Here is a 26,554-nt window from a genome sequence, read left to right on the forward strand (position 1 = left end):
CCTCTTCATCATCATCTTCTTCTCCCATGCCCGGACACAATCAGCTCGGAGAGCAGACCATCTTTTCAGACATCCATCCCGTAGCAAGTAATGACCCAAAGACAACGCCATTTCAACGGACGCTATGCTGCTGCTGCTGTTGTATATTTTCTTTCCTCTTTCTCTCTCTCTCTCTCTCTCTTCCTGTCTCTTCCTCACTCAACCAGAACCTCCGCCGTCTACCGCGCAAATACCTTCACCACGCCATCCCCACCACCGCTAACAACCCACTTACCGTCTTGACTCCAGACAACAGAGCAGACGCCCTCACCACGCATGATGCGGTGACTCGTAATCTCCTGCGTGCAGGATCGCTTCTCGAGACTCCAGAATCGCAGCGAGGCATCATGGCCTGCGCTGACAAGCTCGCGGCCGTCTGGACTAAGTGATAGGCCCGAAATCGATGCCGGGTGGGCCAGCATGTTGTAGGTACATTGGCCTGAGCGTTCAATCAGCACATCATCGCACACATCTGACTTTCATAACTTACCGCTGTTAGCATCGAAAAAGCGGACGAACCGGTCCTCGTGTCCAGATATAATGACGCCTTCAACCCCGGATCCTGCCATGGATCTGCCTCCACCACCGGTTGGTCCACCGCCGGCACTGCCATCTTCCTCAGACAGCCCGCCCTGAGGCTGTTCCAAACCAACTGTTGTCGCAACAACAGCGTTGACACTGGTGTTGATTGAACCGTCGTATGTCTCGGAGCTGTCCATTGTGCCAGTCTGTTCACCTGTCCGGGTATCATAGACGAGAATGGCTGCGTCAGAGTAAGAGACGACGAACGTGTCGCCGCTAGGGCTGAGGGAAGTGATGCATGTAGGGCTGGCGTCAGAGCCATCCGGCCTCTTAATGTTGTGGACAAGCGTGTGGTTGAAGGGGGAGCTCGATGCCATATTGGGCTGCGGGGTGCTGGAGAAAGCACTTCCTGAACTCATCGAATTACCGCGGACACGGCCTCTGCTGCCCGTCGGACCAGCTCTGTTCGTTCCCGGCTGAGGTGAGGTCAACTGAGGCGGCGCGCTGACGGACCACAGACGGACAGATCCATCAGCGCCGCCAGAGACGAGCAGGATACGATCGGGGCTTCCGTATTGGCTGTTCTGGCCGAAGACTGCGCCCAATGTGGTCGGCAGCACGCACAACGCCCATACAGCGTCGGTGTGGCCCTCGAGGGTAGCCTTGGGGTCAACTCTACCACGTTCCCATACCCTGATGGTAGCATCTTGACCGCCGGAAAAGATCCAGCCGTCACCTTGGGCGCGACCACCGGTGGAGAAGTTTGGCGAAGGCGACCAGGACGTCAAACAGAGCACGCCTCCAGCGTGACCACGATGAGAGAAGTTAGCTGTCACGTCGAGATCTGACGCAGCATTGGTCTGGCCATGGTTATCGGCACGAGGAATGTGGAATCGCTTGATCATGCCATCATCGCCTGCTGTGCAGATCTCAGGTTCACCGGGGCTGCCACCACCAGAGAAGATGACGGTGCGTACGGTGTCCAGATGGCCTCGCAGGCCGAATCGAAGTTTGAAATTGCCCGTTTCGGCCTTCTGAGCAGCCGAATTCAATGATAGCTCGTGGTCTGCGCTGCGTCTCCGCGACATTGATCCTTTGCGGCGATGAGAGCTCGGTCCACGGTTGGGCGACTTTGGAAGATTGTCTGCGGTGGGGAATACGTCGGTATCGGGCCTGTTGGTGATGTGCTGTAGAGATTGCGACGAGTTGGCATCGGCAAATGATCCGTCGGAGAAGTCCCAGCCGTCGGTCTCAGGGGCAGGGCGACTAGGTTGAGATTCTTCCGTTGGCTCTACGCTACTGATGGACTCGACGGCATGGCTGGGGCGTTGCATATTGTCGTCGAGCATACGGCCAGTTGCCGACATCGGCTGAGGCCATTCAGTGCCGGCAGCATACATGACAGGGGGTGCAGGTTCTTGTGCGGGGGGTGGCATTTGCTGTTGGTGCTGTTGTTGTGGTTGTTGATGCTGCTGCTGCTGCTGCTGTAGTTGCTGTTGCTGTTGCTGATCGACAGGTTTGACTTGGAAACTCGTCGGTTGACTTCGCTGCATCGGGGGTGCATGATTCGGGGCGGGAGGTGGGCGGTTGGCTTCGCGGACATGATTTTGTGGCACAAGAGACGATGAGGCAAAGGGGAAGGGCGGCTCCTGGAATGGCTTACCACCAGGTACGCCAAACGGCTCGCCTTCGCGCAGGTCCTCGAGTATAGGGAGAGGGGGCGAATCTCGTGGTGGAAGAGGATTCGCCGGGGTAATCATCAGATAGGTAAACTCGGCCTGGCACTGATCCAGGAAAGATTTGAGGTCGGCCCGCTGCGATTCATCGTCGGCTTTATCGACGTCGAGATCGCCACCATGGGCATCGAATGGTTTCTTGGAGGAAGCTGCATAACACTGTTAGCTAATGCTTCGTTTGTCATTTGATAGAGCGAGGACTGAAAACCCACGTCGGAGCTTCTCCTGGACCAGGGCAGCGCGATCCTTTTCAGCATTTGCAGCATCTTCGCCTGCTTTGGCACCGCCCTTGAGCTGTGCAGCCTGGTCTTTAACCTTCTTCTCGAGAATGGCGACGTATTTCTTAAGTGCCTTTTGCGTTGCGTCGGCCCTTCTTGCCTGGCCTTCGAGGGAAGCTATCCTAGCCTTCATCTCCTGGCGGTCAATCTCCCAAGCATTCCTGTCCCGCTCGTGACGGTGCCATTCGGTTTGGAGGAAGCGCATAACACCTGAAGAGCATCGCAGTCAGTACAAATGACGAAGAGACTCAATGGTCGCGTTAAGCCACGTACCCTGTAGTGTATACTCGGTCGCATGAGGCTGGTTGCCGCCGTTGCCCTGCATCGCGCCGCCCATCTCGTTCCCTCCAGGCCCGCCCATGCCGTTGCCTACGTTCGACCCCATACCCGGAACCACCTGCCAGCTCATACGCGCACAAGGGGGGACTGGTCCCCAACGGGCAGCTCAGCACTGCCGTCGAATGTGGGAGGAGATAGATACGAGGTGTGGGAATCGTCTCGTCGGTGGTCGTTACGCTGTCGGGATGGTTTCCTTCTCACGGATCGTCCCGCTGGGCGCAGTAGTCTGCGCGCCTTGGTATCGTCTCGAGGTGATGATGGTGCGTCGTCCTTACATCAGACGAGCAAAAAAGTCAAAAGGTATCGGCGGCGACTCGTCGAGGAGCTGGCGCAGCGTTCTTTGCCGTCGTGGTCGTGGTCGTGGTGTCGTGTCGTCGTGAGGTGGGAAAAAGGTGGTTGTCAATCCAAATCCAGGTCCAAAGCCCCTAAAGCGGTGGTCGGAGCTGTGTTTGGTGCTGTTGGCGTTGGCACACCCCTGGTCAATTCAATTGGAGCTTTGCTGCTGTCGCGTTGGCGTCTGTCTCTCTGTGTGTCTGTACGGTATACTCTGGATGGTCGGGTGTACCTGAAAGTGCTGCTGAGGTAAGGTACCTTGGAGTGAAAGAGTCCATGTACCTCGCAGCGGATGGGAAGTACACTCTGTCAAACGCAATTGGCCCGGTCGAGGGGGCGGAAAAACTACGTGTTGGATGGTTGGAACTTGAAAGGCGGCATGCCCTTGATGAAGTAGGAATTATCTCCCCAAGAATGAAGAATACCTTAGATAACTTGGTTGGGTGAAAATTAGCAGCTTGGCTATAGAGTTGGCCGCAAAGATTTTGACTTCAATTCGGGCCAACAGCACGGGCACAGAGACCTGGAGGGAGACCGTGAGAGGCATGTACCTATTCACTGCAAAAATGGAGGTATCTGAAGCGCTGCTTCTTTCCCGTCACCTGTCTGAGTCTGACCTTGAGGTTCCTTCCTCACCATGTTCAAACTTCAAGGTACGTTCCTGGCTTGACTGAGTTGGCTCCTGCTGCCACAGGTCCCACAGGGCAGGCATTGTACCGTGCTGTGTGACTCGAGCTTTCCCCAAAAACTGAACAGCGACCGAGCAGTGAGCACAGGTGTCCTGCTCTTGCCGCCAGCCACTTGTCCAATCAGACAGCGCCTAAGAGGGTGTGAGGCTGTCAGGCATCAAGCCCTGCAAACCTGCAAGGTTCTGCCGTCTCTTCAGGAGCACAGGCCACATTGCTGCATCTCGATAGTTATGTAATAAAATCTTCCATTCTTGTCCGACGATAACCTCGCGACTATCTAGCGTACGTTGGTACCTTACTGTCGCATGCTTCCATTGAGACAATCGGGACGAGTGTCACTTCCCACATCTTCAATATCTATGCGATGAAGTTGAGTTGAGTCAAAAGTGGCGGTGCAACTGGGCTGCGATTCAATGCCTTGTACACCCAGCCCAGCCTCCTCCTTGCAAACAATCAGAAGTGGACCTGGAACTGAACAGTAGAACGTAGCAAAAAAACATACAACACCAGGTATTCGCTGATCGTCACCGACTCAACTACTAGTCTGGCCCTCATCAGCTTGTCTATGGGAGAGCGGACGGGATCCCGAATTCTCTGATGGCTGTGGTCGTATGTGCTGGTGCTGGAAAGTTAGTTCCATAATAATGATCGAACAGCGCCCTGAAGCCTGAAGTAGAACAGCCTCACACTCCTACGCCTCACATCGCATTACACAACCAGTCACACAACCAACGTACCAAGCTAGATCATGCCTTGATATTCCTGTTTAAGACGGCGAGATAACGTCCCAATGGAATCATCCAACCCCAAGAATACCATAGACTCTGGGTCGTCGTCCAAACGCCCTCGCCCCTAAGCCTTTTCTGGTTCGTCCCACCACCCAAGCGTACCACTTATTACAACGGAAGGAAAAAAGAAAAAAGAAAAGGTTTGGGAATCTTGTCAGCCATCCACACGCAGATCCATCCATTGGAGCCCAAACGACTCCATTCGCATGCCTGTAATACGCCTCCCATTGAAAAACGTATTCACAGACCCCATTCTCCAAATGCCAAAGAAAACGCAGCCATATGTGCATTGAGGTATCGACCGTCGGCTATCGTGCCCACCGAGTCTTCAGAGGGACATATCCCCTCAACATCGTAACCATGCCTTGTAGCAAGGCCATCCTGCAAATGTGTATGGTGTCGAAATGTCTTATGTACTTGATATCGTCATGTCGTCATTGGGCCAGGTGTGGAAATAACTACCCTCATCTGTTTGCTTCTCAAGCATACTGCTGCTCGTCCTGGCACGCGTCAATCACCCGCTTCGCGTTGACAATAATCTGCGAGAGGTTCTTGAGAACCGGGTCGTTGCCCGACGTGCTGCTGATGCGAACGAAGAGACCCTCGACGCGGGCCACCAGCATACCCATAATCTTTGGTGTAACCGCACGAGCGTCACCATCCTGAAGACTTGTTAGCATCGAATTGTTTAGGCAGAAGTCAGAATGACTCACCATTTCGCCGAGCGAGACCTGGAGGCTGTGCACAACCATTTCGAGCCAGGCGATTCTCTCACGAGTGTAAGACTCCAGGTTGAGACTGACCGTGGCAGTCACGGTTAAGAGGACGAGGTGCGGCAGGTTGCGGACGAATTCAGGGCTGTACTTGGACATATACTTTTCAAACACTTCCTGCTCACGGCCAGATTGCATCCAGCGAACGACAGCCTCCTCGGCTCTGCCTTCCTTCATCGGCTGGTTGACGACAGCAATGCGGGCTTGGAGATCGGCATCGTACTCATTGTTGGACTTGGCCACCGTGAGAGCCTGAGAGTGGCCGCTGTAGCTCATGGAGTGCTGCGAAGCCCTGTCAGGACTCTGCAGGTTGCTGTAAGCCTGACTCTGCATGTGGCTAGGAACCTGGCTGGGAACTTGGCTAACAACAGAAGGGGCGTAAGAGGGGGCCTGCTGGTGATGCGGCACCTGTTGAGGCTGCTGCTGCTGCTGCTGTTGCTGCTGGGCTTGAGCCTGAACACGGATCATCTGCTGCTGGAACTTGAGGAACTCGTTCTGGAATTGCTCCTGGGACGCCGCCATGCTCGAGATCGTGCCAGTAAGACGAGTCACGATGGCAGAAAGTTGATCAACCTTGTTGCTCTCGGCGAGGCGCTGGGCGTTGAGAGTCTCCATCTCAGTGCGGTGCTGCTTCTGGAGTTCACCGACCACTCGCTGGCAAGCCTGGGTCGCCATGTTGGTGAAGGAGGGAGCCAGGCGAGAGGTCAAAGTGTTGACGACCTCTTGCTGGACGTTGGCCGCCACCGTGGCTCCGACTCTATCCGAGATGGCCTTCACAAAGTCGCCATTCTGCAGCGCGTGCTGAGTCGCGGAAGGAAGGGCCTTGTGAATTTCCTTCTGAACGGAGTGCGAGACTTGGTTGTTCATGCTCTTGGTGAACTGGTCAGAAACAGCCTTGCCGGCGACATCAGCAATAGCGGGAATAACCGCGTTGCTGAACTGTTCCTGGATGAGGGCCTCGAGAACCTTTTGGGTGTTCTCGTTGAGGACCTCTGAGACCATGTTCAGAAGCTTGAGCTGGCGGTCGTCGAAGTCGGCCTCGCGAGCACGCAGGCCCTCGTCAATGCGGCCGTGGAGCGTCTTGAACGATGAGTTGAGCAAGTTGTTGAATCCATTCTGGAGGCGAGTCTCCATGCTGCTGATTGCTGATTCGACAGACTCTTGGGTGATGGAGTTCGAGTTGGAGTTGTTGCCGGAAGATTTACCCGAGTCCTTGGAATTGGAATTGTTGTTGTTGTTGGAAGGACCAACACGGGACGAGCCGTTCGTTTGCTCGTTGCCGGCAGCAGCGGCCGCCGCTGCGGCTGCTGCGGCTGCCTTCTTCTTGCGGCTCTTGCGCTCCTGCTTCTCCTCCTTGACAGGGGCGGGAGCAGTAACTGGCGTCTCCTCCTCCTTTGGCTCCGCCTTGGCGATCTTGACCGGCGTGACAGACTCGGGACCGCGACGGGGAGTGTTGTCATCGTGAGAAGGTGTGGTCTGCAGAAGTGAGTCCTTGGCAATGTTGCGAGCCGGGGGGTGGGTGCCTTCGGCATTCTGGTGGTTGGGCTCAGCGGGCTGGCTGGCGGGGGGCTTGAGCTTCGAAATAGTAACAACACCAGCGTCAACTGCGTCAACGGGTGCCAGGACCTTGTTATCCTTGGTCCAGCCGAGCTCAGCCTGCTTGATCAAAAGGCATGCGACTCCCTTGGAATGCATGGCATAGAGTTCAAACAGAGTAGGCTCGTCGGTTTCTTGAGCCATAGCAGGGTTGCAGAGGATGTCGAGACTACGCAGGATGCCACGGTTTGCAAACGAGTATTCACGAACGCCGCTGATAACGGCAGTCGAGTCGGGCGCGGGGATGGTGGTATCCTGGGCAACCAGGCGCTGGATGTAGTCCACCTGCGAAACGCTCTTCAAGTTGTACTTAGGAGCCGAAAGATGCGCAAAGTAGATGGAGTTGCGGGTCGGGTGCCCGATCACCAGCATGCCGGTAGGAGGGTGGTACATGACACTGCAAACAGCGTCAGACTCCTTGGTGTGGGGAAGGTTGAACTCTTGAACAGGTTTGCCGAGCGCAAGATCCCAGAGCTGCAGAGTGTGGTTCTGCTTCATTCCAATGATCATATAACGCAGAGCGCAGCGCTTTTGGTACGGGCGAAGCTTGTCGACCAGGAGAACAGATGTAGGCCACGCCTTCTCGCCCTCGGGAGTGCTGGTGAGGGTCATGAGCGGTTCCTTCACCTCCAGTGAGGTGTGTGCGGGAATGGGCGCACGAGGGTCGCTGCCCTCTTTGGCGGCAGTCAGGTCACGGACGTCCCAGAACTTGACACGTCCAGACTTGTCAAGAGACACTATCACGCTATCGTCCTGACTGAACGTGAAGTCTTTACCGGCCTTACCGGTGTTGATCTTCAACGAGCACTGCTTAGCCAATCTCTCCGTGTCGACGACGCGGTCGTGGCCAGGCTTGAACAGGTTGTTCTGCATGATGTATGTGGGCCAGATGATGTTGATGGACTTGCCGCGGCCAACGGCGAAGAACTCGGGGTGGATGGTGGACGTGCGGGCACGGGTCTTGAGAACGCCGCCAGGGGCATCGCCACCTTCGTGGGAAGCCATGGGGGGCAAAGCGAAGCCGTACTGCTCGGGGTGGGCATCCTCAATGTGGTCTTTCTCGCCGCTCTTGATCTGAACCCAGTAGACAGTGCCAGTGATGCCAGTACCAATGATGGCCTCGCGGTGGATGCCGGTGTGGTCAGTGGGAGTGACGGACATGGCAACATTGAAGATGCGGTCCTTGGTGTCGGTGAAGATCTTGGCGTCCTTGCCGTCGTCTTGCCTAATGACACGGAGACCACCAGCCTTGGACATGCCGTACGCCATGTAGTTCTCGGTGGCCGTGTAGAGATTGCGGTCAATTTGGTCGAACTCTTTCTTGAGACGGGCAATGTCCATGATGGCATCGTCTCTGAACTGGGGTCGAGGCTCGGTAGCGCTGTCCTGCAGAGCAATTGAGATCCAAGGCTTCATTGGGAAGTTGAAGACCTTTACGGGAGCAGGAGTTTCCTCCTCGATCACCACAATCTCGTCCTGGTCGGCGCTCTCCCAACTGTCGGCGACGGCATGGCTCGCAGCCTCCTCGATGATCTCGCGAACCTCTTCAGCCACCTCGGCGGAGACAACCTTTTCGAGGAGGTCTCTATTCTCCTCGCGTTCGAGCTCCTTCTTGATGGCTTGAGCAGCATGATGGGCGCTCTCCTCGAACTCCCTCTCGGTACGGGCGGTGTCCATATCTTCGAGATCCTGCAGGTACTCTGGCCGCGACTGCTCTTCCTCAGCGCGGGCCAGAGCTTGCTGGGCCTCGTAGTCGGCTTGCTGGGCAATGTCGTGAATTGCCTCGGAAACCGTCTCCTTGTTCTTCTCGGCAGGGATGCTCGCATACGAGGCAGTGGAGCCAGGCGTAGGATTAGCAAGCTTGTCTGCAGGAGAAGAACCATGGCCGAAGCTGTGACGAAGGCGCTCGGGGCTGGCCAGAGGGCTGCGGTGCTCGTTGACGATGCGCTTAGACTCGCTTCCGTGATGGGAGTGATGGGAATGGTGGGAGCTCGGCGAGTCGTGAGCCTTTTTGAGGATCTGGAAAGCCGGACCAGCAGGTGACTGGCCAGACGACTGAGCTGGGGCCATTCCCGAGATTGAACCCGTCTTGGGAGTTCTGTTGTGTGGCGAAGTAATTTGAGACTCGTCGAAGCTGCTGCCGTTGTGGTTGGCATTGTAGCCATACTGCTGCTGGTTCTGGTGCTGGTGCTGGGCGACGTGGAGGTTCGAATCTTGGGTGGAAGGGAACGAGTAGGCGCCATAGTTGCCGCTCGATTGAGCGTAGCTGTTGGGGTCGTACTCGAACGAGTTGGAAGCCATGTGGGACAAGTTGGGAGCTTGGCCAGCTTCAGCAAGCACCCTGTGAAGGATGTTTTCGCCCGCCTGAGGGGGGTTGGAACGGGTGGACTCGGATAGAAGCAAGTCATTCTGACTGGGCTTCGGACGGTTCAGCAAGTTCAAGAGATAGGCGCGCGTATCGTCGGGGGGCGACGATGCGCCAAAAGTCGAGAAGGAGCCGTTTTGAGGCGGCTCGGAACGCGACTCCTCGCCATCGTGAGCTCCTTTCATCAGAGCGGCGAGCAGGCCGGTAGGGTCGGCCGGGGCGCGGGCGGGTGCGACGATCTGCGTCGGAATGGACGAAGGCATCGTCGAGGACGAGTCACGGCCTTGCTGATGAGGCTGAGGCTGGGACTGGTGGGGCTGATGCTGCAACTGTTGATGCTGGTGATGCTGCTGCTGCTGCGGTGATTGTTGGTAGTGGTGCTGCTGGGCTTGCTGCTGCTGGGGAGACTGTTGCTGCTGCTGTTGCTGCTGCTGATAGCCTTCCTGGCGAGCCTGCGCAGCCGACGCACTTCCGACACCGCTGAACTTGAGCAAATTCAGCAAATTGTTGCTGCGATCGCCGTTGGAGGGCATACTGCCACCAGGGGGTGTCGGTGCGGGAGGCATGGGAGACACCATGATGGCGCCCGTTGATGTGAGGAAGTTTGGGGGAGGAGGTAAGAAGAGATGCAGAGAGTGGCAAGGGACGTGGTCCGACGAGGGAAATGAAGGACAATTGACGAGCAGACCCTTCCGTCGTTACACGACAGTGTGATGATTTTCTTGCGAATTGAGGGTTTTTGAGGGAGGAGGAGGAGGAGGGAAGGGGAAAAAAGGTAAGCTAAGGTGAGGTTAGGTGAAGGTATGGGATATCGAAAATAAATTTTGGGACGGAGAATGGAAGGATGGGAGAGGCTGGCGGCGCTGGAATTCCTGAGAGCCCAACCTAAAGGTGGCACAACCCTGTAGCGCGAGCAACAGAGCAAGGAGCAGGGGCAGGGGGGTGACGTGGTTGAATTTTGAGAGGAAGGAACGACCTCTCGACTGCACCTGTCCGAAGTAGCACTTTCCGTGCTTTCCCCAGGTGTCTGGACGGAAGCAACAAAGGTCCGGCGCGTCTTTGCAGCTGCCCTGTACGGATAGGTATGGACCTTAAGGTACTAAGGTATACTGGAGGTAAGGTGGTATGTAGAAGCGCGTGCCCTGGAAGGTCAGGTAGGTATGTACAGTGGAGTGGTACCTAAAGTGCTAAGACAAGCCTGGACTGGAGGTGTCTGAGGCGGTGCGGGAAGCCAAGGTGCGATTTGCCAGCGACCACTCGATTTAGTGCAGCTTTGGGCCCGGGCGTGTCTTGAAATCCTTCATTTGGCGGTGCCTTACTACGTAGTGCATGTAGTGCTAGCGCTGGTGCTGTTTGAGGCGATTTGGAGGTGAGAGGTTCCTGTTCCTGGGCAGGGAATGGAAGCTCAGGTAACGGAGGTATACCTATTCCTTCGCCGGCTTGGGATGGAGAATTGAAGAAGAGCTTGGGTGCTGCTGTTGCTGTCGCTGCTGCTGCTGGCGGCCATGGGTGCTTACCTACTTGGGTGCAACGGGTGCTTGGGCAGACCGGCAGGATGCAGCTGGTCTGTGCGCTACGTGGCGGACGACGTGGGGACGTGCCACTGGTGGTCTTTCCTCCCCGCCCACACTGCTCCCACACGTACCGATTTTGGTTCATTACCTAATCATCTAGCATCTACTCCGTACCTTCCCCAGCAATCAAGCTGCTTGCAGAATCGGGTTCGTGCATACCTTACGGAGTACGGAGTACCTTACACAGCATATTCAATTTCCTGACGTAAGCAAGATCCCCAAATGCCTGTTTTGAGACCCCAGAGTCTGAGACAGCCTGACAGAGAGAAAGAGAGGCTGTCGCCTGCAACAGATCTGCACGCAAACAGTAAACGTCTTCGACGCCTCGCCTTGCATTCCATGACATTGCCAGACTGTATCAACTTGACGATTTCTTGCTGCTCCCAGATCTCACAACGAACCACAAGATCATTCCTCGCATTGGGCCCCCTGCCGACTCGTGTGCAGTGTTCGCATACTTTGACCCAACCGAAAACCTCCAAGTCGTTTGCGATTACACAAACATCCCGACACACAAGATCTCGCTGCGCTCGAATCCTGCGCCGTTCGCGAATCGGTTGAACCAGCATTTGTACTGTCGAAGCGTGGCAACGTCTTCTAATTCGATATCGTGTTGAAGGAAGCACTCAGCCTGGGGAAACCCCCTCCCCTACCGACGCCAGCAACCTTTCAGGGATCCCACGTCGCCCTCATCTACGTCACGCCCCTCTCGCACACCCGTCACCATGTTCTGTTTAAGGAGGTGAGCATCGCGAAGCAATACCCCGACCTATTGTGGTTATCTCTGCTGACAACTCCCTCACAGCTGGCTCCCCCTCCTCTTCATCCCAACCAACGCCTCGCCGGCCTTCATCTTCCTCTTCTTCATCTGCACCTATTTCCTCAACAGGCCCTGCGTCTACTGCAGCTTTCTGCTGTTGATCCTCTTCCTCACCTCGTGCAACTGGTCCGACCGCTGCTTCTTCGACTTTAGCAGTAACTGGTTCCAACCCCGCCCGCCCTCTTCTCTTCCGCTCCCCGAGCTCGATCCGAACACCAGCTTCAACGCCTCCGTGGTGGAAGTCATCAACTCCACAGCCAGCGTCCTTGCCGGAGCCGCGGCAGAAGAACTCGCGCGGCAGAGACAGGAGTGGACGGGGTTGGGCATCGAGTGGTTGCGTAGTCTGCTGGGCCGGAGGGAATGGCGGGTTGACTGCCTAGACATCAACATCCGCTTGTAGGCCATGTCGCCGACAGACTGTGTGAGGGAATGGGTGTTCACGAGTAACGACTGTTTGCGAGGTTGGGAAAAGACGGTACGATAATAAGGCAGGAAGTTGGACACGCGGGATACCACGATGGTCTTTAGGTGCATTCCAGGGCGTTTTTATATTGTACATGGTGCGTGAGGTGCCATGTGGAGTAGAGCACCGAACATACTGGACACTAGTCTTTCGATGGGTTGTTTCTCCCCTATAGAACAGAACGTTTGTGCTCCGTAGGGTCATGCCTTTAAGCACTGGGTATATAGATGTATTCAATACGATACCGATCGAGCCTCACCCTCGCGTTGTCCGTTCAGCTGCACTTCTCTGCTGAGGGTTGCAATGTCATTGTCGTGAACGATGCAGTGCCACTCGTACCATGGATAAGCTTCTCCTTCAATGAAACCCGGGTCGTAATTGTGCTCGTTGCTGAGGGGTAGGCATGACGATTGGAAACGGAGCGCATGTTGCAGTGATGTCAAATACGGGACAGGGGTTGTTGACGAGGCAATTGAGCACTCCCTCTGATGGCAAAAGTCTGTTCAATGAGCAGACATGATTCATTCGCTCAAGGAAGCAGAAGCTGATTCAAATTACCGATGTATATTAAGATGTTACGGAGATAACGTTCATACTCGTTTTGCATTGGAGTCTTCACGAGACCGAACCTGAAGTATCTACCCGATCCTGGACAATCCGGTGATCTTTACGCCAGTGTGATAAAGATATTGTGAACAAATTGGCCCAGACTCGTTGGTATTTTCATGTCTTCAAAAGCGTAAAACCATATGGCAATGACATTAAATACACGAATCTGCTGATTGTCCTCGGTGATGTTGGAACGAAGTCAGTCGATCCAGTCAAAACCATATGCGAAATAGATGTCAGACCGAGGTATATCCGCGTTGCATTAGCCAGTATAGTGCGCCGTAGGATACGGACAGCGTAATTGAGAGGCTGCTCTGCTCGAATAGGGTAGGTACGGCAAGCTGATTGAGTTGGCTCCTGAAGCTAGGAACTCAGGTGAGTTCCGAGGATAGCACATGCTAAGGCATAGCCATTGGATACTTAAGCCAGGGCACGACACAATAGAGCAAGTTCCCGTAATCCATGTTTCAAGAAGTATATTGGTCTCCTCAGCTGTATGGTTCATTCAAGATCCAGTATCGTGAGTGTATCGTCATGTTTAGGTTATAGGTCAAGGAAAAAAGAGCACAAACGCTTTCCCACATGAACGGGTGTATCAGTGAACAATATCATGCTAAAAGTTTCGGAAACAAACACACACTCTTGAATATTTCTTAACATTGAAATATCATAGAAAAGAAAGTTGGAATGGTATCGTCGTGTTTTGTAAGATCGAGGAAGGCCATCTCTGGCCTGCAAGGACGATCTGTGAGAGAACTTGACAATGGGAATTTGGAGGCAGTACCGGATTTCCTCTCCGTGCAGTCAATGACACTTATCAATATTGAAAAGATCCTTTCGAGGCCAAGATCAAGATCATGTCTGAAGTTTAGTATCAGCCTCTCTATCGTATTATGTCGATATTTTTCCATGGAAACGTACATTTCAGTGTTTCCAAGTTCTTCAGGACCCAACGTGCGTTACAGATTCCGCGAAGATTCCCGCGTCATATAGCCCAATAGCTTATTCGTTATTCCTCTTCGATACCTGTTACCTCAAAAGACGGAAAACTAGACTCGTTCAGGGACCTCTGTTTCTGCGCCGTAAGGTAAGGTTGAGTGCGAATCAACACGTTGTGCGAAAAATTGAAAGGCTCTGTAGAACTCTCCAAATTCCTGTAGTCGCAGGCAAGACATATCAAGGCCGGCATATCTAAAGACAATGAACATCTAGTACCATGGTCGGCCTTTTTCTCATCCAGGTAGTTGACGGCAGCAAGAACAATCCATGTTTTTTATGCTTTTGCGGTATTTCAGCAGGCCTTCTCGTTCAACACCAGCAGGGGATCCTACTACTAGACTGGGGAATTCTTACTTGAGCTACGCGGTTTACGTCTACGGATGAGCGGCAATTGCCGTTCATCTGCCTTTGTCACGGATGAAAGTGCCGAGCAGACAACATGGGGAACCACGTGCGAATACTTGGCCGTTTGCAACCAAGCCTCGCGAATATTTGACGTAATCATCACTTGAGGATGAACCTCTCTCTACAGCATACGATGACCTACGAAGGTCTGAAGAACGCCTTCCAGCTGTGATAACTAAAAGTGGAGGTGCTAACGGCATCGATTATGGCGCCTTCAGTGAGCCTCGATCGAGGCTTCACCAAACAAGCTTCACGCTGGCGTGAACGGCTGACTATGTGGCAGTGCCTGCCCAGTAACCGAAGACTACTTCAATGAATCCAGCTTGTCTAAGCATTCACCGTTGTAGAGCCAAGCCGGCAGTCGATTACGGGCGGCGTGGTGTCAGCGTCATGTGCCGTATCCGTACGGGTTTTGGGGGCCAGGAATAGACTTTGGACAAGCATAATCACCAGTCCCGAGGTTTGGTATCCCGAACCGGAAGCACTTTCTCGAATAAAGTTTACCGCATTTCCGGGTCAGGGAACGAGGTCCGATCGACCGGCTGTCTTGGGAACGGGCAAAACGGGGTCCATCATGGATCAGGAGGCCGGAGTAGCTTGCGCGGTCGCCGTAAGAGGCGCGGAAGGCCGGTAGAGCGGGGCGGAACTGGATGCTTTCGTCGCGGGGGCGGTGCCGCCGACGAGTCCCGGGACTCAGCCCTGCCCACATTACGGCGCACACGTCAACGGCAACACCGGGCAATTAATATCGATCATGGTGATGTGCAAGACTGCATCGGGTTGTGGCGTGAGCCCTATGGTTGGGTGGATTCTTGGCGTCAGCTTTTCGCCATTGCTGCCCAGGTTGTGTGTCGTGTGAGCGACCACCCGTTTGAAGAGAATGAATTTTTAGTCTTTTTTGTCAGTTGATGATAATCCAGGCTGGCCCTTGGACGATGGACCCCGGCCAAGAGCCTTTCACTGACCCTCGCCCTCTTGCTATGATGCTTATCTGCATTAAAGGCGAACCTTGCTTGCATGAGCAGTGGGGCGGATGCGATGAGTGCAAAGATAGAGGCGCAGACGTATTCGCACGCATACGCAGAGTCTCTCCACTTTGAACAATGTCCAGGCCTCCAGGATCTATTCGTAGCTCGACGCGCCTGGGGCCTGAGACCAAGTCCAAAGTCCTGGTGAGTGGAATAAACGGTTGATGAAGAGCATTCTCCAGTCGCGGCGGGAATAGTAACCATATGGGCGAGAACGTCTCGAAGGATTCCGTCAGTTTGATTCAGGCATTCCTTCTCTTCGCCCGACGGTTGGAAGACTGAGACAATTCGAGGGCGTGTGTTCAGTCGGGAGCACCGGCAGACGGCCAAGACAACGCCAATTCTCCCACCACCAACCATAACGCTTTGCGAGATCCCCAGCCTTTTCTTGTCTGGATTCTGGAGAGTGACAGGGTCATCTTGCTGACGCCGAGGAGAGAGGGACTGTACCAAAGCATCACTGCATCGCTATCTGCAATCTGATTTCGTATAAGGATGAGCATGGTAATCCGTACCAAGACTGTAGTGTGTTTGGTCGTGGTTTGTTGTTGGTCTTGTTTGGCCGGTTCGGCGCCGAGGCATGCAGCCACAATTGAGTGCAGACACGAGTGCGGACATCGGATTGCTTCCTCATTTCACCATGATTGCCGCCTCCCTTCCTGCTACCTGGTCTAAGTTCTGAGCGATGCTTCCCAGGCCGAAAGCCACAGCTGTCTCCCGACTGCAAGTTGTTGTCGCCCTCGGCACAGGATGCCGGTTGTCGACGCCAACCACGCGGCCAGTGACGAGTTGCCATAGTTGACAGGAGAAACCTGAAACCGGGGGGCCACGAAAGCTTCTGTTGCTAGCCGCCAAACTTGTGTTGACTAGCGACAACTCCTTGAACGTGCCGTGAGCCGTCAGAAGAGAAAGGGTCGGTCACCGTTGGTAACACAGCTCTGGGTCCAACCAGCAACGACATCGGACCAGCGAGGGCGGGGAGGGAAACGGACGATGGGCGGAGCGGAAGTGATTGAGCCCCAAACAGCGGAAGCATGCGCCACGGCGTACAGTACCATGCCAGCTGTATGGAGGATGGTATCTGTAGATTCGTAAGGTAGTCCTGGTGCTGAATTATGCATCTAAAAAGAATAATCAATGGGCAGAAAAAGAAAAAGGAACAGCGGCACCTGGTTCGACTGGGAACAAAAGTTGCAGACAGCCGTTGTCGCCAAAAGGGAGAAGTGGCAGGGGTATCTTGCAGGGCCACGCGTCGCTGTGGAGCCACCGGCGCCAAGTGCCAATTGGAGCACACTGAGGTCTGAGGATAGTTGACCAGCCGAGACTGAGAGGCGTGAGGACTGAAAGAAGACGCGCGAGTTGAGGGCGTGAGTCTGTCTGTCAGAGCGGAACGGTGAAAATGGAAAGGTGAGGTTGCTGGTGCCGGGACGTTTCTCTTCTGGAAGGGGAAAGGGGTCTCTCTTTGGGCCCTGAATACTTCAATTTTCAGCCATGCCACTGGCCTCTGTGCACAATCTGGTTGGATATCGTTTGATCGACCTGGTGGGTTCGGATGGAAGACTCGAGTCGTTCATCGTGTCTTTCGGTGCCATTCGTGTCAGTTTGGGACGTTTATACTCCATAACAGACGTTGCGCTGAGGCAGAGCCGCTGATCGCCATACGCGGAGCGGATTGATCCTGGATATGCGCCTGGCAGCTGGGGCGAGGGGTGTAGAATTAAGTATCCGTTGACTGCAAGTCGTTGAGCACTGAATGAGGCTATTGGTTTGTTGGATCTTCGGCTGCAGTCCTGAGCCTTGAATTCTGATCGAAAACCGCAGTGGTTGTTCCCATAGTATTCCGTACGTACGCGATACGGAGTACGGTCTGGTCGAATCCTGTATGCCAAGTAGCGGAACGGGATTCACTGTGTTGCCGGCGCGCATATGGCCAAAAGGCCCAGTGACGGCCAAGGTGAAGCCCCGACGGAGCGGCCTCACGTCATTGGACGGGGAGGGGGGAAGCTGAATGGCGCCAAGGGGGCGGGCGCGTTGAGACACGAGAAGTTGACAGTGAGACTCTCAAGGAACCAAAGCCGCGCCAATCTGCCCATGTAAGCCATGGTGCGCGGGTAGAAAATGGGGTCGTGCCGTGTGTGCCTGGGTATGTACCTACGGGTCCATAGGTAGCACCTTAGATACGGAGTACGGCGCTCAGTTTTGTCCCAAGTTGTTCGATCCGATGCCAATTAAGGTAAAGTAAGGTAGGCCATGTGTGTCCGTGGCCACTGACCGTCGGGCGCAGCAGTGGATGGGATGACCTTGGCTGCTTTCAATTGTTTGAAGACTCGAAGGCAAATATGCAGATTTCGGGGGAATCGACATCGGATGAAGGATGACTGCCTGAGAATGTCTGATGGGAATCCGTGGGTGTTGGTAATCGTCAATGGGCACGCGACACTTCCATGAGTGACTTGGCCCGGGGCTTGCCTCATTCGTTGTGTACGCAGTACCTAGTATGTACTAAATCGCCCCGTCATCGATATCTCGGTCCCGCGACCGAGAAATTGGTGATTTGGGGTATCATGGAAGGAACCGCCCAGAATCTGGATGTGTGCCCACGGGCAGGAGCTACATTGAAAATTGGGAAGTAGTAGACAGGGGCACCTTCTATCTGAATGGGTCTATAGCCCGGGAAGGGGGGGGGGGGATTTGGGGAGGTTCCATTGTGACGTTGGCAGCTCCGATAAGGAAGGATCACAGTTCCCATAGTCAGGTGCTCTCTTGCCGTTTCGGCCAAACGGCGATGGCCCGGGTCCCCTCCACCTCGGCATTCGCTTACACTGTAAACGAATTCGCCTAGATACATTTCCTTTTCTTACATTTTCGTTCGTGGTCCTCTTAACTCCTCGTGAGATGACTTGAGATGACTGCAATTGACTTTGCGGCTGACTGACTGCCACTTCGGACTATGTTGCTGATATCAGATCGTCAAGACAACCTATGCCAGAGTGGTTGTTAGTTACTACGAGTTAAACGGCCCGTCGGCACACTCGGCACTAAGCCTAGCACCGAGCAAACGGCGGTGCATACAATGTGACAGCTAAGGGCGATACCTATCGAATGACTGAGTACCTTACTCTCCCCTAGGAAGACTCAAGAGAGCAAGGCAGATATCGGCTAGTCGACTATGTCCCCTTAGCTCCACGCAAGTGGCACCGGCGCTGACCTTGACGCTGGAGCCACTCCCAAATTGTGCCAAGCCCGTTAGCGGCTTATGCGGCGACTGGCAAGTCTGGGAAGTCTGGGACCACATGCCTGCACCTGGAAGTTGCAAGTTGCAAAGACGGCGAGGACCGTCACCAAGGAAGGAGAAGAAGCACGAGAGCAGAACGTGAGCAACAGCAGGAGCACACGACACCTGATGGAAGGGTGCAAGGTGATACCCCGTACCTACCTACCTTACCTTACCTACCTATGCCATAAGGTACCTCACTCCGTAATGTACCTTACCCAAAGGCCCAATGGCAGGACCACCGTTTCCACCCCTGCCGTTCCGAGCTTTGGAGAGAGTCAGAGGGGCAAGTGCCAAGTGCAAGTGCAAGTGCAAGTGCAACTGCGCAACCGCAACGCAACTGCCAACTGCAGATTCTGATATTCCGCCCACGCTCACGCTCCAACGTCGTCTCCTTTCTCTCACCCCTGCTACCTTGACCCCCGTCTTTCCCGGACCACACCCACCGGGTCCCATTTTGCTCAAGCTTCTTTTTTGAGATTGTTCCCTACGGCGGAATGCTCCTCTCCTCCTCGAACCCTCGCCAGTCTGTGTTGATTTTTGTGTTTTTAATTAACCTTTACTGGATCCCAATGGGCCCTTGTCTATCCGTACGGTCTGGCTACGAATACACTCGCGGCATGAGCAGGCGCAGCAGTGTCTAGTACCACCGTAGGACGCGGCTTGTCACCCGCTCCCGGTCACCGGCGACAGCCCGGGCCCTGGCCGCCCTGCCTCCATCAACTCCTTTCGACGCGGGATTACGTATGCCGCTCAAACGTGGCGCATACGCGCAAATCCGCCAGTCTCAGTCTCTTTCCGACTCTCTCGCAAAGGAATGTGGGTGTCTGCTTTTTTTTTTTTATTTTTTTACCACCGTCGTACGTACGCTCTCTACGTAGTACCTAGTAGCTATCCATAGCCCATACCCCGTACGGGTACCTTACCACCACCACCACCACCACTACTACTACTACTACCGTTATTTGCGACCCAGGCGGCTTAGACAGTGGAACGGACAGGCTGGAGGTGAGACATAGGAAGTGGTGGAGGAGGAGTCCCCTGCGATATCACCTTTCGTTGTTGTTCTTGATTCCTTGGCACTGTGGAATATTCAACAAAAAGGAACAGTCAAATGCGAGAAAGGAGGCTCCTCGGAAACACTGGAGCCTGTAGCAGCATTATCATCTTGGCAAAGAAACCGAAAGCTGCAAGAAAAAAAACCCCAAAAAAATCCAGTTCCGTAGGTGCTCCATGGTCTGCGTGGGGATTCTTTGCCATGGCGGGACTCGGGATGCTGCACTAATACCATGACCGGGATCACCACACACCCTCCACAAGCCCACTCCCACACCCTCACACCTCCATCCCTCACCCGTCTCCCGTCACCACACGCCTCTCTCTCTCTCTCTCTTTCCTCTGGCCCAGTCTCTCATTCACTCACACTCCCATGTATGAATACACGAATCCCACTCCCTCCACCTCCCACACATCCATTCGATGTACTTACATATCACCTCCTCCTGCCCTGCTGCGCATCCCTAATGTCCGCTCCGGTCTTCTTCTCTTACCTCTTGTTCCTTGGCATCTGCGTGTTTTGACATCCTTCGGTAACATAGACATAGACCTGACCTCGACATCACGGTCTGAACACCTGCATCAACACATTTCACCATCTCTTCCTCTGCTTCAGAGTTGATCGGCTCCCCTCGCCTGCGGTTCCGCCCTCTGGAACTCGTCTTATATACCGCCATCGCCTGACCAGCTTCAACAATACCCAAAATTTTGCCCACTCTCTGTTTTTGACCGACTCCAGAAATCGAAAGGATTATTCTACGCTTTCTCTCATTTATCCCAGTCGCTTGCTATTACTCACCGAACTTGACTTGAGGCAGTCAACAAACGAATTACCTTCATCGGCCCCTCTGGCTCCTGTCATATCCACCTTCACCTCCTTCCTGCCTCGCATCGGCCACCTCCCGAAGACAACTTCTTGGCATTACGAGGCCTCCAGAAAACTCGACAAACAGCAGCATCCCGCCATTTTTTGGAACTTGGGGATTCTTGTTTGCCGTCATTGTTACCGAGTAATCACCCATCATTCTGGATCTCGATATCAAGAATCCCACTCAAGCAACACAACAACGCAATTAGCCAAGATGCGCTTCAACCTTACTTTCCCACTCGCCGTGTTGGGCCTCACATCAACTGTTCTTGCGGCACCTCAAGCAGCCAGAGATGTCAGCCAATCCTCACCACCGGCCATCGAAAAGCGCGAGGACACCAAGTACTTCCACGAGCCCTGCTGTGGCGAAGAGCTTGGCCACTACGATATCCGTTATTTCAAGCAAGCTGTGGGCTACGACGAGCACCGTGTTGTTCTCCGCAACCTTGTCCGCTCCTACCTGACCATTACCAAGAAGCTCAAGGTTGAGACATGGCTCGCCCACGGCACGCTTCTGGGTTGGTGGTGGAACGGCAAGATCATGCCCTGGGATTACGACCTCGATGTTCAGGTCTCGACGGCGACTCTGTACTGGATGGGCCAGAACCTGAACCGCACCGAGCACGACTTCGACTGGACCGACACGGATGGCAACGCCAGAAAGGAACGCTACCTGCTCGACGTCAACCCCCACGGCACTGACAAGGACCGCGGCGACGGCCAGAACATCATTGACGCCCGCTGGATCAACATGGCCAACGGTGCCTTTATCGATATTACTGGCCTCGCCGAGCGCGACCCCTCCGGAATGCCTGGTGTCTGGAGTTGTAAGAACTACCACCGCTACCGCACCACCGACCTTTTCCCCATGCGCGAGACCGAGTTCGAGGGTGTCCCCGCCACCATTCCCTACAGCTTTGAGCGCATTCTTTCCGAAGAGTACGGCACCAAAAGCTTGGTGACCACCGAATGGCAAGGGTAAGTTTAGAGATCTGCGTTGGGATCCATGCTTTTTGTTACCCCCAAATAAGCTTTGATCCTGGTGGCGGAATTCCGACTCTTATTTTCACAACTAACACGATATGCAGACACAAGTGGGAACCGGAGCAAAAGGAGTGGCTCAAGACACAGCAATAGCTTAAGGCTGTTCGCTTTCACTGATTGCAGAATCTGCATGACTGGAACGTGGATCAGTTCAAGCGATGGCTTTTCCAAGCCGCAACACGGCTTTTTCTTCTTTTTGTTCCGTTTTGAAGCAGAAAAACATGGGCATTTGGGCGATAGCAATTGGCGTCGCCGTACGCCTACATGCATTGGCGGCGTTTCCGGACATGGCATAGGCATGACATCAAGGCGTTCTAGGAAAGGGATATCATACCGGGAGGACACTCGGACGAGGTCTCTCTCTTTTTTTTTCTTTTCACAGCATTCATGGGGGAGGCGGCATTTTGTACGAGTAACAGCATGGCTCACCTATTGGGTAGAAAGATATCACTACCTTATATGACTCATCGCATTGAGGGTTTAGATGGTCATGCAGAATAGTATGATGCGAACTACAATGCGAGTACCTATTTGGGCACCCACCAATTGTTTTGAGAGCGGATATTCATCGTGATTGAGTTGACTAACTACTCCGTGACCAGCGAGGTCAGTTGATGTCCCATGTCCAAGCCACCGCAACGCCTGCGCAATGCTAAATCCAGAAAGCAAAGTAACAGTAACACCATACGAACGCTTCAATGTTGCTCCGAGTACCATGCAGAACCTCTACGACGACGGGCCAGAGTCAGGCTTTCCTCCGTCCCTCCTCTCCATGTTCATTTTTTTAGCTCTTTCCTCTGCAGCCTTGGCCAGGATCTCTCGTCGGCTCAAGCCAGCGTTGCCACCACCGCTTCCTCCCACGACGAAATCACCGCCTTCCCAACCACCGTGGTCCTCGACGTCCTCTTCCTCGTCTTGTCCCGGCGCATAGTACGAAGACCCCTCTCCGACCGTGTGTCCGCCATGCTTCCAGTCCGCCGCGTCGACTTCGCGCTCGATCTGATGGCACAAGTCCCAAAAGTTGCGGTCATGGTCGCTGTGTACGTTATGCGCCAGCTCATGGCACAACGTCTTACGAATGGTCTTGTAATCTCTGTAGCCGTCGTGCGCATCCGTCCTCAGCCGCAATTCGATCGCTTCTCCATTATTGCGGTTCAGGCCGAGGAGTCGAGTCGTCCCCTCGTGGTTGGACTGCGTGTTGGACAGGGGCTCCATCTCCGTCAAGAGGCCGACGCTGAACTTGTGCTTGCGCATGGAGGCGCGGATGCCTGGATCCTCTTTCAGCTTCTCGAGAAGCGCCAGAGATCTCTCTGGACGCGGGAGGCCTGCTAGCGGCCGGACGGAGAGGAAAGTATAGGTGCTGTCCGCCTGTGCGCGGCCCTGGTCTCGCCTCCTCGAGGGCCGATTCTGTCTGCGGGCGGCGCTGCGGGCAGCGTTTCGTTTCGCGGCGAACTCGGATGCGGCTTGGAGGGAGGCGACCTCCTTGGCCTCGACGCCCATGAGCATGATCTTTTTGTTTTGTAGGTCGACGAGGGACATGTCGGGGTCTTTGAAGGGGGGTTTGAGGAGGCCGAGCTTCGGAACGATGAACTTTTGATTTGAGGCGGGGATCAAGAGGGTGTCTTCGACATCTTCGGAGAGGTGGGTGATTGTTCCATCCGGAGGGAATTTAAAGGTGTGTGGTGTGTTGCGGTGGGTGAGCGTTATGGTGATGGCTTCATCGGCGGAGTCGTCGTAGTCGGACTCGCAAGAGTGTGCTTCGGCCATGGTTGGTGGGGGTTTGAATTGGCGATCGTAGTCGGGTGTAGTGTATCAATAAAACTTGGTATTTTGCTAGATATTTGCAGGGTTGCAAGGAGTGCGCCAAGTTGTGCGTCTATATACAGAGGTGGGTGGCACTCATGGAAATGTTGGGAATCACAACGAGTGCGGGCTGAGGCGCAGATGGCCACCCCGTGATGGGACTCGCGGAGGTTTGTCATTCAGGCAGCTTTGTAATACGTCACATCTTGGCGCACCTGGAACTCCCCGACCTCCGTCGCGTTCGGGGCAGCGGCCTGGACTTATAAGTGGAGTCCGCGATTCCCGTAGCGCAGATTCGGGGATTCCGCTCCGATTACCTTACCTAAGCCAATGAGAACCCGTTCCTATATGGATGATTACCTCAGCTTCTCACTCCGAGTCGAGGTGCTGCACCTTAGGTTCCATCATTCCATGCTGAAGGACCCCACAACAGGTAGGTGCCTTAGCCTCCAGGAACGAAAGAGCGCAAAGTGTCTCATCTTCATTGCGTGCCTTACCTAAGCCCTGCCGGAAGTGTCTCGTATTAGGTAAGGCGGACAACAGCTCCCGTCGCCGCTGGCCAGTCACTGTAAGGTAAGGTACGAAGCACTGCGTAAGGTACCTGAGTGTTCAGTTGTGTGGCTCGAGTGTTCGGTTCCAGCTTCCAATGAGCTTGCAATCGCGTTCGTGTCCTTTCAACCCTCCTGGAAACCCAAAAAAGCTGCCAGTTGTGCTAAACGCAGTCTCGAAGCTCCCTCCCCAGCAACCCAAGAATTCCAACGTCACGACGCCAAAACATCGCGGACCCAAACAAAACGACACGTCACGAAGACGCTCGACGACGACGACGACGAAAACCACCAGCGTGCAAGGCGACCTGCACCCGCCTGATTACAACCATCCGATAAGCCGTGCGCGCGCTGTCACTGGCAGCTCCAAGCTCCCTCCGAGTTGAAGCTCCCTCCCGCCCCAAATCGTCACCCGCGATCCATCGCCTCGCCGCAATCAACCTGTCACGATGCTCAATCTCTTCCGCATTGCCGGTACGTGTCGCCAAAATCCTCGATACTACAAATGTTCGCTCCGGGGACTAACATGATGGGCTTGCAGGGGACTTGTCCCATCTTGCCAGTATCGGCATTCTCCTCCACAAGATGGTGCAGCTGAACGTGAGCTTTTCGATTCCCGCCATGTCGTCACACCCAGGGCCCTGATCTAATTCTTTCTCAGAGCTGTTCTGGTATTTCGTTCAAGTCGCAAGCCCTTTACTTCCTGGTCTACATCACCAGGTACCTTGGTAAGCCTCCATTGCCTTCCCTTCACTCCGCTTGACCTAAACTAACCAGCGTTTGTTTGTCCCCCTCAGACTTGTTTACGACCTCTAGTCTATGGAACCTCGTTTTCAAGATCCTCTTTATCTCTTCCCAAGGGTACATCGTTTACCTGATGACGACCGCCTACAAGCCAACCAACGACCCCAACCAGGATACCTTCCGCGTCCAGTACCTGCTCGGCGGAGCTGCCGCCCTGGCCATCATCTTCCCCTACTCGTACACCTTCTGGGAGATCTCCTGGGCCTTCTCCATCTGGCTCGAGGCCGTTGCCATCTTGCCTCAGCTCTTCATGCTTCAGCGCACTGGCGAGGCCGAGACCATCACCACCCACTACCTCTTCGCCCTCGGTATCTACCGTGCCCTGTACATCCCCAACTGGATCTACCGTTACTTCACTGAAGTGAACCACAAGGTCGACTGGATCGCCATTACCGCCGGTATCATCCAGACTATCCTTTACAGTGACTTCTTCTGGATCTACTACACCAAGGTGATGAAGGGCAAGAAGTTCAAGCTGCCCGTTTAAAGTCGTCCTCTCCTACCCACGAGGTTTCGCACGGCTTCCGACCTGGAAACATCCGCCAGGTTGCGGACGCTGCGGAACACAGAGTCATGGGTTGTAACAACAAAAGCTATGAACAAGCGCTGGAGCCAAATGGCGGACCATGACCTTGTTCTTATTTTCGTCCAGTCTCTCAACAAGTATTGGGATGTTCTCAGGCACACAACGCAAAACCAGAAAAAAAAAAGAGGTTGGCCTCAGGTTCAAGGATAGGGAATATCCTCCGCGACGGATGGATGCATGGCTGGCGTTGGGAGATATGGTTAGTTTTTTGCATGGGCGGCCAGACAGGCAGGAATCCAATCTACGCACGGATGGATTTGTTGGTTGAGCTGCTCACAATGTGCCCACAGATCGGCATGATCGAGAACGAACAGAAAGAAGACCGGGACACCCACTGGTATATAGATGGTCAATGTGAAGAACGTTTCCAAATTTCTACAACCCTCACGCTCGCGCTTGCGCAACATGTTTCTCCCCACCCATCCACACTCGCCTTACTCAACGCTCTTCACAATCGCAAACAGGCAACTCGCGCACGCACTTCTCAGCGGCTATGGCACGCGTTTGGTGACTCGTTCTTTTCGGTTAGTTCGCCGGCTTCCGAAATCTTGTTGCAGTTCTTGGGACGTCGAGTAAAGGTCTGTCCCTGTTGGCTTATAAGTTTTCGTTGCCTTTGCCTAACTTGGAGGGGGAACCAGATCCTGAACAAGGGCAATCTGGTGTGGTGGCAGTCGGCGGACGATTCAAGGTAATGGATGTCACCATCGGTTCCTTTTGGTTCCCCCGGCCACCCCGACCTTTCGACCTCGACTTGCTCCCGGGTCCGAGTCAAGTGACCCTGGACAGGGATATGCGACACCAAGGAGCCTGAGGATCGACGCTGTTGGAAGACGATCCCGTAATTGTAATTCTTCTCCGCCTGGGAGCCTCAACGGACCAGGGATTCAGTCCAACTTTGGCTCTTGAGACAGCACCAAGCTCGGAACGCAGCCGAAGGTTGATGCCGCTGGCGCAACAAACACCTCCCAACTGCAGGCATAAACTTTTCTGTCGTTTCTGTCAGCGTGCTGTTTCCGAATTCACTTGTGAAACCATGCATGCATTACAGCCAACTGGGCTCTGGGCGTCTGACCGAATAAGAAGATGGGACGGTGGCGCGCTAATCTGATCCACCCCAGTAGGCGGCTGCTACTATCGTGACGAAAGAAGCCGCCGTGTGGCCCCGTCCCTCAACCCTCAACCCTCAACCCTCCTCCCCAGGTTCCTACTCCAATG

At 54.4% G+C, this 26,554-nt stretch overlaps 9 protein-coding genes across 9 annotated transcripts; 4 read left to right on the top strand and 5 right to left on the bottom strand.

Moving 5' to 3' along the window:
• Positions 1–218: 218 nt before the first annotated feature.
• CPAR01_02666 (WD repeat domain-containing protein) lies at positions 219–2,984 on the bottom strand (the record flags this gene model as incomplete). Its single annotated transcript, XM_060486953.1, has 4 exons — positions 219–478; positions 530–2,446; positions 2,510–2,785; positions 2,849–2,984. The coding sequence occupies 4 exons, from the start codon at positions 2,982–2,984 to the stop codon at positions 219–221; spliced, it is 2,589 nt and encodes an 862-aa protein (XP_060354281.1).
• A 2,219-nt stretch (positions 2,985–5,203) lies between these two features.
• Positions 5,204–10,036, bottom strand: CPAR01_02667 (uncharacterized protein; the record flags this gene model as incomplete). The annotated part of the gene is made up of 2 exons (XM_060486954.1): positions 5,204–5,386; positions 5,438–10,036. 2 exons carry the CDS (start codon positions 10,034–10,036, stop codon positions 5,204–5,206), a joined length of 4,782 nt encoding a protein of 1,593 aa, XP_060354282.1.
• Positions 10,037–11,757: 1,721 nt separating this feature from the next.
• CPAR01_02668 (uncharacterized protein) lies at positions 11,758–12,252 on the top strand (the record flags this gene model as incomplete). The annotated part of the gene is made up of 2 exons (XM_060486955.1): positions 11,758–11,774; positions 11,838–12,252. The coding sequence occupies 2 exons, from the start codon at positions 11,758–11,760 to the stop codon at positions 12,250–12,252; spliced, it is 432 nt and encodes a 143-aa protein (XP_060354283.1).
• A 2,464-nt stretch (positions 12,253–14,716) lies between these two features.
• On the bottom strand, positions 14,717–15,037 carry CPAR01_02669 (uncharacterized protein; the record flags this gene model as incomplete). Its single annotated transcript, XM_060486956.1, has 1 exon — positions 14,717–15,037. The coding sequence occupies one exon, from the start codon at positions 15,035–15,037 to the stop codon at positions 14,717–14,719; it is 321 nt and encodes a 106-aa protein (XP_060354284.1).
• Positions 15,038–18,471: 3,434 nt separating this feature from the next.
• Positions 18,472–19,086, bottom strand: CPAR01_02670 (uncharacterized protein; the record flags this gene model as incomplete). The annotated part of the gene is made up of 2 exons (XM_060486957.1): positions 18,472–18,756; positions 18,844–19,086. The coding sequence occupies 2 exons, from the start codon at positions 19,084–19,086 to the stop codon at positions 18,472–18,474; spliced, it is 528 nt and encodes a 175-aa protein (XP_060354285.1).
• A 1,682-nt stretch (positions 19,087–20,768) lies between these two features.
• Positions 20,769–21,691, top strand: CPAR01_02671 (uncharacterized protein; the record flags this gene model as incomplete). The annotated part of the gene is made up of 2 exons (XM_060486958.1): positions 20,769–21,532; positions 21,643–21,691. 2 exons carry the CDS (start codon positions 20,769–20,771, stop codon positions 21,689–21,691), a joined length of 813 nt encoding a protein of 270 aa, XP_060354286.1.
• Positions 21,692–22,324: 633 nt separating this feature from the next.
• CPAR01_02672 (WLM domain-containing protein) lies at positions 22,325–23,365 on the bottom strand (the record flags this gene model as incomplete). Its single annotated transcript, XM_060486959.1, has 1 exon — positions 22,325–23,365. The coding sequence occupies one exon, from the start codon at positions 23,363–23,365 to the stop codon at positions 22,325–22,327; it is 1,041 nt and encodes a 346-aa protein (XP_060354287.1).
• A 1,033-nt stretch (positions 23,366–24,398) lies between these two features.
• On the top strand, positions 24,399–25,240 carry CPAR01_02673 (ER lumen protein retaining receptor; the record flags this gene model as incomplete). Its single annotated transcript, XM_060486960.1, has 4 exons — positions 24,399–24,423; positions 24,491–24,549; positions 24,611–24,677; positions 24,747–25,240. 4 exons carry the CDS (start codon positions 24,399–24,401, stop codon positions 25,238–25,240), a joined length of 645 nt encoding a protein of 214 aa, XP_060354288.1.
• Positions 25,241–25,512: 272 nt separating this feature from the next.
• Positions 25,513–26,031, top strand: CPAR01_02674 (uncharacterized protein; the record flags this gene model as incomplete). Its single annotated transcript, XM_060486961.1, has 1 exon — positions 25,513–26,031. One exon carries the CDS (start codon positions 25,513–25,515, stop codon positions 26,029–26,031), a length of 519 nt encoding a protein of 172 aa, XP_060354289.1.
• Positions 26,032–26,554: the final 523 nt, after the last annotated feature.

This window comes from Colletotrichum paranaense (genome assembly GCF_030867605.1).
Source record: "Colletotrichum paranaense strain IMI 384185 chromosome Unknown Scaffold_2.1, whole genome shotgun sequence".
NCBI lineage: Eukaryota > Fungi > Ascomycota > Sordariomycetes > Glomerellales > Glomerellaceae > Colletotrichum > Colletotrichum paranaense.